The sequence below is a fragment of the Cucurbita moschata genome, unplaced genomic scaffold (genome assembly GCF_002738365.1).
Source record: "Cucurbita moschata cultivar Rifu unplaced genomic scaffold, Cmos_1.0 Cmo_Scf00007, whole genome shotgun sequence".
Lineage (NCBI taxonomy): Eukaryota > Viridiplantae > Streptophyta > Magnoliopsida > Cucurbitales > Cucurbitaceae > Cucurbita > Cucurbita moschata.
The window spans coordinates 1,906,679-1,915,200 of record NW_019268523.1 but is presented as its reverse complement, the minus strand read 5'-3'; the positions used below and the strand labels follow the sequence as shown (position 1 = coordinate 1,915,200).

The 8,522-nt window shown below is 35.9% G+C and overlaps 2 protein-coding genes across 4 annotated transcripts in view; both read right to left on the bottom strand.

The window, feature by feature from the left end:
• LOC111444884 (WAT1-related protein At2g39510-like) overlaps positions 1–1,648 on the bottom strand; it is a 5,449-nt gene extending 3,801 nt beyond the window's left edge. For both annotated transcript variants that reach the window (XM_023082990.1, XM_023082991.1), the window contains exons 1-2: positions 982–1,648; positions 246–337 (exon numbers count right to left, since the gene is read on the bottom strand). The gene's annotated coding sequence lies outside the window, so the exon portion shown is untranslated. The remainder of the gene's footprint in view (positions 1–245; positions 338–981) is intronic.
• A 121-nt stretch (positions 1,649–1,769) lies between these two features.
• LOC111444883 (2-oxoglutarate dehydrogenase, mitochondrial-like) lies at positions 1,770–7,807 on the bottom strand. Of its 2 annotated transcripts, none has more exons than XM_023082988.1 (9): positions 7,670–7,807; positions 5,361–6,991; positions 4,842–5,068; positions 4,433–4,765; positions 3,809–4,055; positions 3,222–3,350; positions 2,928–3,143; positions 2,572–2,695; positions 1,770–2,213 (listed from the first exon to the last, which is right to left on the bottom strand). In XM_023082988.1, exons 2-9 carry the CDS (start codon positions 6,909–6,911, stop codon positions 1,954–1,956), a joined length of 3,087 nt encoding a protein of 1,028 aa, XP_022938756.1. In that variant the 5' UTR covers positions 6,912–6,991; positions 7,670–7,807; the 3' UTR covers positions 1,770–1,953. The 2 variants fall into 2 exon arrangements, with proteins under 2 accessions (XP_022938756.1, XP_022938757.1); XM_023082989.1 differs by having other exon boundaries at positions 5,361–6,988; positions 7,670–7,791.
• Between the last annotated feature and the right edge of the window lie 715 nt (positions 7,808–8,522).

Below are 8,522 nucleotides of genomic sequence, written 5' to 3'. Positions count from 1 at the left end.
AAAAAAAAAAAAAAAAAAAAAAAAAAAAAAAAAAAAAAAAAAAAAAAAAAAAAAAAAAAAAAAAAACTCCATTTTTTAAATAAATCCACACGACCATTATCTCCTCCAATTCTACTTTTTTTTAAATAAAATTTATATGAGCAAATCTTATAGTATGTCACCATCCACTGCGATTTTTCATTTTTTAAAAGATAAAAATGGGCAGAAAGTTTGGTAAAAAACTGCTGTATTTTAGAGAAACTGACCGTATTAATCCATCTCTTCACTGCCCAATCGAGCTCATTTCTTAACGGCTAAGACCACAATGGAACTTTGCGCCCCTTTTTCGGGGGAGCTGCTGCAGATATACCATTACTAATACAAGAAATATAATAATAATGATCATTAACAATTTTTATTTCAAACAATGTTTAAACCAAAATATCAGTCAATTATTACACCAAAATGTAAGAAGGAACTATTATCCAGTCAATCACTGATTCATGTGTTATTCCAAATCATATTATTGTTCAAACTCAGGCCAAAAGTATACCAAGGAGAAACAAATTTTGCTATAGTAAAATTTGAACCATAGGAAATATAAACAAAAAAAAAATAATAATTTCAAACCCTCAATGAAATCTTCCAAATTTGCTTAAATGAGCATAATTCAACAGTAACGTATATTTCTTTATGTTTTTTTTTCTTCTTCTAGTAATAGACCAAAAATAATTAAATTTTAAATTCTTTTAATGCAATTGATCTACGATTGTCAAACTAAACTATTTTTAAATAGAAGTAACTTTAGATAGGATAAAAGTAATTTTGGTCATTTCCAAATCACTCCCAAATATTCTCTAAATACACCATGCTCGTAGTAGTGCATTAGGTGAAGTGAAAGATTATATTCTACAGTGAAGCTATCAATTTTCTTTTTGTGGCCGATTAGTTAGTGGAGTGTGAGAATATACAAATTACAGACACGAGGTGCTTTTTACTTACAGAGCAAGTTGATCTCCAATAAGCCATTGAGTGGAGCAAGTGCCGCTGTGGAATCAGAAGTTTCTGGCAAACTCAAAAAGAACAATACAATAAGAGAACAGCTACAGTTCATCTCCTTTTTACACCTGCATTAAGAGAAGAGAAAATGAGAGAATAATAATAGTTCAAATATGAGCATTGAAAGTTAATATGCTATCCCTCTCAGCTTCCACAAAGGGAAGTGTGATTTTCCAAGGCATGCTGTGGAAATCCCAATTCCGATGAAAGAGTAGAAGCCCTTTATAAATTGCTATCCATCTCAGACTCTCGAAATGGGAACTGTTGATAACAAAACATCATCATCAATTAGCCCAATACAATTTACAGGTAAGATATATTAAATGAATGAAAACGATAAATAGCCCTGATAGAAGTGTATAAAAAAAACAATATTACGCAAAGTAAATCGGTCAGAAAAAGGAAAAAGTGTTGCATCAGGCCCTGCTTCCAAGAATATGAGAGATCAAAGAACTGAAATCTAAACAGCGGATGGAAATCAGAATATGAGAATATAATTTCTGCTTGACAAGAGATCCAAACATACAGCAGAAGTTGATGGGAATAAACGCATTGTCTAAAGTACGAATCTTGATAGAAGTTATTCTCTGTGTATAGAGAAATTGAGAGACATCTTAATACATACCTCAAGAATATAAATGTTTTGAGTTACCGGTTTTCATAAATATGAAGTCTCCAAGCATTTTAGGAGATAACAGTCGTGCAAACGGCTAAAGATGAGGATTTTGTCATCAAATTTTACATTGATCAGTAACTTTATTTCATTGAGCAGAACACATCTGCATTGAGACTGCATACAGCCTCTCGTAATAAGTTAACAGAAACATATGCAGAAAAAAGACATTCAAAATACAGATATTAGGACAATATAAAAGTTTACAATTACATATCGTTAGATATGTTATGAATCGCTTACTAAACGAATGTGGAGGGACTGCAATGGGGATATGGGATCGGGTCAGGCTGCAGTGCTTTCTCAATAATCTCGGTTTGCTCTTTAACATGAACTTGATAGAAACCAGTGGCTGTAGCTGCAGATGGAGCACGACCAACGTATTTGATGTCTTCAATTGTTCCTCGGGATAGATTCTTCATGGCTGAACCAAGACGAGGATTAATGTAGCTATACGCACCCATGTTCATTGGCTCCTCTTGGACCCAAACAACCTCGGCATCTGGGGAGCAAAAGGTGAACAATGTCATTAGTCCATACAAAATCAACTATTTAAAAGGAGGGGGAATTTTTTTTTTTTTTTTTTTTCCCCTTTTACTTTCTTTCCTGGGACTTCCTACGAAAGTTGCATTTAAAGAATGCATTCATCCATCTCCATAGAGTTCAAAACTCATTAAGGTTTCTATAAGATGAAACAATGACAAAATGTATCCCAAAACAAAATGACGACAGTAGAAATGTATCCTTTATGAAAAGAAAAACAAATTAGTGACATGGAAAATGTTGGAAACGAGCCTAATGCAAACTTTTTGACTAGGTAAATATCAGTAAATCTTCTGCAGAAGGTTGAATAAACATACTTGGATATCGCTTCAGCTCTCGTTGGATAAGATCATATGGGAATGGACATAGCTGTTCCACCCGGCATATTGCAATGTCCTTTCCATCGATATTTTTCCGCTTTTCATCAAGTTCATAATAAATCTGTAGTAGAACATGTCAAAATGCTTGCATAGAATATTGGAACTGAGATAACTGATGGAAGTCCCAGCTTCCAATTAAGATGATGCAGATATATTGTGTCACCATGACTCTGTGCTATAAACAAGGAGGTAAATTCTTCCCATAGAAGTTACCAACAACAAGGAGGCCATAATAAGACTTGAAAGTAAATAAACACAAGATGTAAGAAGTCAAAATCAAATATGTGGCTTACCTTTCCAGAGCAAAGGATCAAACGCCTGATGCCTTCTTCAAGATCAGAGTGCATATTTTGGTCCTTGATAAGGCGCTTAAATCTAGTCCCCTGCTTATCAAAACCTGGGTGGCCTTTTACATCATCAAACTCAGATAGATTAGACCTGCAGTCTTTATGACGAAGCAGGTTCTTAGGAGACATTACAATAAGAGGTTTACGGAATTCCCTGTGAATCTGGAGAGTAAAGTCACAAAAGGAAACACGTCAATCCAAGGAAATTTGAATTCTTCAGTAACTTACTGATTAACTCACCTGACGCCTCAGAACATGGAAGTAGTTTGCAGGAGTTGTAACGTTCACAACTTGCCAATTGCACTCCTGAATTTGCTTCCTAAGAGTAGGATCCATCTCAGGTATAACAAAAGGGTTGTCATCACTCATCTGCCACAAAGTTCGATGACGTCTATATCAGCCAAATATGTAAGTAACACCAAATCAACTCCCATAAATGCAGGTTTCTAATTAAGAATACGCCAATTAGAAAATAAAAGATAAGCTAATGTTTAGAACTCCAATATGAAAAGCCTCAAGGCATTTTAGCCACAAAGAACATATTTCAGCGACTTGGAATGCCAATTGCCAACTTAGAAAGAAAGAAGGGAAGCACAACAGACTCTTTTATAATTAGAAAGGGTAGAACAATAAAATATAATGAGAGGTCCTGATGAGAAATTCTTCATCTGAGAAAATACAAATAATTCAGAAACATCGAGTCAACCTTTCATACATAATAGAAAGTGACTTTCGCATCAATCACAATAGTAAAGTAGAAAGAAAAGAAAAGGGTATAGGTTGTGCTATCTGGAAGTAAAGAGGAAATAAATTCTTCAATGAAGTACCTGAAGAAAACGCTCCAATCTTGCACTTGAATGTTCAGGTCCCTGCCCATCATAGCCATGTGGAAGTAACACAACAAGTCCTGTTTGTCGCAACCATTTCGCTTCTCCACTACTAATGAACTGATCAAATATTACTTGAGCTCCATTAGCAAAATCACCAAATTGAGCTTCCCACATTACCAACGCATTGGGATTTTCCATTGAATAGCCCAACTCAAATCCAAGAACGCCAAACTCTGAAAGAGAGCTGTAGACAGGAGGACTAGGATGTGAGAAAGAGCATCAAAATAGCACTGGGAAAGTAACTATTGAGCATCCATAATTTGTATCTTAAGCTATCCAGGAGAGAGAGCGGTTTACAAATGCATAAAACAAGGAGTGATAAGAAAGATATCCTCCATACAACAATGCTCTTTAGCACTATCATAGTAAAATCTACTTTGCAATCAACAAAATCCCAGGGCAAGCATTTCTTGGTATTGATATCATCACAACAAGCAATGAACACAAATCAACCACAAGTCAGGCTCAAAAGTCTCCCATCAGGGAGGAACATTGTCATCGATGATCAACGTAAATGCAAAAGAAATGGACTGTGAAATATGTAAAGATCTTTTCCATTACCTGTTGCTGACAGTAAACATTTCTTCATTCTGGTTTAACAGAACATGATCAAGAGGGCAGTACTTCTCTCCTGTTTCCTGATCATGAAGAACCGAGTGTCTGTGGCTAAAGGTGCCTCTTTCAACATCCTGTCCACTTAATCTGACATGGTTACCTTCCACTAACAATGTGGCAAAAGCAAGTGCTTCTCCAAGGGCCCAGTCAATGCCATCCCCAGTTTCAATCATTTGGGCACGCTGTTCATACACCTTTTTGACTGACCTGTGAGGCTTGAAGTTATCTGGAAGGGATGTAATAGCTTTTCCTACATTCTTCAAGATTTCTGGTTTAACCCTGCAAAGTAGCTAACAGATATTAGTACAAATAAGAGAATGAAAGCCAGTAAAAAGGAAAGTATCATTCCACATGCCCTGTATTCCGAATGCGTGAGAGCTGTTCAGGGGACTTGAATCCAGCCCAATAAGCTGAAAGCCAGTCCCTTCTTTTAGGAAGGTAATCTTTGCTGGCCATAAATTCTTCATTAAGTATTGTATTGACCTTGGATTGTATCTTCTCAATGTCTTCTTGAGTCACCTGCTCCAATTCTAAAAGTTTCTTTCGGTAGATTTCAAGAGATGAGGGATGATTCCTAATAACCTGTATCAGAAACAAATTTAGAATTCTGGTTAAGAGCTAAAACATCTCATCAGTAGCACTCAAGTGCACCCCAATGTATGAATTAGATTATAAAGCTATGAGAAAAATTTTGGTAGTTAAAATAAATAGGAGGAAATGATTGAGGAACGTAAGAGTTTCAACATTATAAAAAAATAATAATTAAAATCCATAACAATTTTAAAAAACATATGATGAAGAAGAAGAAGAAGAAGAAGAAAACAAGCAAACAAAAAGATATGTCCTTAAACTAGTAGAACACAATAAAGTTCACCTGATACATTTTAGGCTGGGTGAATGATGGCTCATCAATCTCGTTGTGCCCAAAACGGCGGTAACAAACCAAATCAACAACAACATCTGAATGGAAAGTCTGGCGCCATTCTGCAGCTAGCTCACATACATGAACAACTGCTTCCACATCATCTCCATTCACGTGGAAGATGGGTGCATCCAAGGCTTTGGCAACATCAGTGCAATACTGTGAGGATCTTCCTGACCTTGGGTCAGTGGTAAAAGCTACCTGATTGTTTACAACAATGTGAATAGTCCCACCAGTGGTGTAGTTAGGAAGAGCGCTGAGATGTAAAGTCTCATACACAACACCTTGTCCAGCAAAACTACCATCTCCATGTATCAAAATACCCATATTCCTTTTCCTATCCACATCATTGGAGTAGAATTGCTTTGCCCGAGTTTTCCCAACAACCAAAGGATCAACAGCTTCCAAATGACTTGGATTAGCGACCAAGGAAAGGTGAATTCTCTTGCCACCCCTAGTTGGCCGGTCATAAGAGGTTCCCAAGTGATACTTCACATCACCAGTTCCTGTATAGAGCCCAACCTCATTTACAGGCTTTGTACCGCCACTAAACTCACTAAATATTTGACGCAGTGGTTTTCTGACAACATTACCCAAGACATTTAATCTCCCTCTATGAGGCATTCCTATAACTATGCTCTCAACTCCGAGATCTGCAGCCCTGTCAAACATTTCTTTCATCCCTGGAATCAGAGTCTCCCCTCCTTCAAGCCCAAATCTCTTTGCTGTGGTCCACTTAGTTGCCAAAAAGTTCTCAAATTGTGTGCTCCATATAAGACGATCGAGAATAACCTCTTTGCGCTGGCGATTGTATTGTGTTGGTGTTGGGGTCTCAATCTTGTCCCTCAACCAATTACATTTTTCACGGTCGGCAATATGCATGTACTCATATCCAATGCTTCCACAATATGCTTGCTCTAGACGGGTCAAAGTGTATCTAAGGGTCTGAACAGGACGATTCTCAGACAAAAACCCAGCCATTTTCCACACCCCCAAGAAGAATTCACGATCAAGATCAGCTTCTGTGAAACCATGATGTGCAAGGTCCAACTCATCAGGAATTTTCCTTTCTTCCAATCCCAATGGATCCAACTTGGCTTTCATGTGACCATTAACCTGATATGCTCTCACAAGCAACAATAAACGCATACTCTCTTGTATTGTTTGGCCAGAAATGCCAGGAGATGTGGCAGCCTGACCCACGAAGTTCCTGAAGAAATTATCCCATGACTCATCAACACTGGTAGGGTCAGCCTCCCAAGCTCTTTGAAGTTCCTCTAAGTAGACACTGCTAGTTCCATCTAAGAAGCTATCAGTAAGCCTAGAAAGGGGAACAGAACGTGGAACTGGAGCACCTTGAGCCTTTGATTTAAAGAGTGTGGAATGAAAATATCGACTTTGAGATGCACCGATCCTTGATCTCCCAACATATGATCCTCCCTGCACTATGCTTCTCTTAATGGCAAGTTTTGCTATAGCAGAGCTTGCTCTAAACCACCTCATCGTATTAGTTGATCGGAAAAATGAGTCAAATCTGAACTTCTCAGAGCCAATATACAAAGGTATGCATCATTCTTCCCCAGCTGAAGATAAAACAAAACTTAAGATATAGCATAAAAAAACAGCAAGAAGAACACACAACTAAATAGAAAAGAATGGCATTATAGAAAATTAAGAGTTCGTAAAAGAGCTCATAACTACATGAACGTAAAATGAATTAAAACAGAACAAAATTTCCCCCACTTTCAGAAACATAAGCTCTACAATAAATTATAGAAATAATCGAAAGGAAATAAAACAGAATATCTGAAGAGTATAAACCATGAACTATAACCTCTTGACTAATCAAAGAACTTTAGTATCTATAAAATCCATTAGCTCATTAGCTAGATAAAAGCCAACAGAATGAACACAAAAGGACAAACTATAACTGCAATCGTACAGAAAAATGTTGAAATCATCAGATTAGAACACAATCAAAACACGAACAAAAAGGGACTGGATCGAAGTCGAACAAGTAACACGCTGAGAATATCAAGTTAAGAAACAAAGATTCAATACGAACAAGTTCCTGAAACAGAATTCCACAATTCCAAACATCAAGTAAAGTGAAAACCCCAGAACAAGTTAAGAGAAATCAAATAAACGTTAAAAAGCATATAGACAAGCTCGGAATTGCAGAACGATAGATGCTTCAACAGTCAAAAAGAAGAAGAGAAGAAAAAATGTGCAAGTGTTGAGAGCGATGGAAGAAGGATCACCAGAGAGAGTTGGAGTTCGAGTTGTGGATCGTAGCAGAAGCCAAGATGCGGGTTCTGGGTTTTACCATTTCCCGCGTTATGGGAAAATTTCACCGTTGGTTTTTGTTCAAGCATAATGTCAGGATTCAGGAAGGCGCTAGAGTTGTAATACGTGTCCGTATTAATTTTCTATAAAATAAATAAATAAATAAATAAATGCAAAGTCCCTTTAATAAATTAGCAGGACTTTAGTTGAACTTTTATCACTTTATTAAATCATTTTATATAATGTAGATTCTCTCGCAAGTTTCACATTTATGGCTATCTAATTCTTATACTTCAAAACTTTTATTATTATTATTATTAATTTAAGAAAGGGCAAGATTTTCTTATACAATAAATTCAAATAGATTGTTTAATTTTTTTTAAAAATTAAATTATATTTTGTAGTTATTCTTTAGTAGCTAACTCAATTTAGTTTTATTTTGTAGTTATTATTTAATCTAGTAACCATGGTCTAGAATTTTAGTTTTGTTATTATTATTATTATTATTATTATTATTATTATTATTACAATCTAACATCATTCAATAGACTAAACATTTAAAAATAATTATGCAAAGTACATAAATAAATTGAAATTTAAATATATATTTATTATTATTATTCCAAGAAAATGATACTGTTATTTCCTTAAGGGGGCTTTTGTAGAAATAACTATTAGCCATCGATTTTGGAATTTTCTTTTAAACATGCAAAAACGAATAAGATGTCGTTTCAGAATGTTCATTGGTGGAAATTAAAAGAATAAGTACCCGCCATTGCAGACGAATCAAAGCGTACGGTGGATGCGCCCGCAGGTAATCAATCGTAC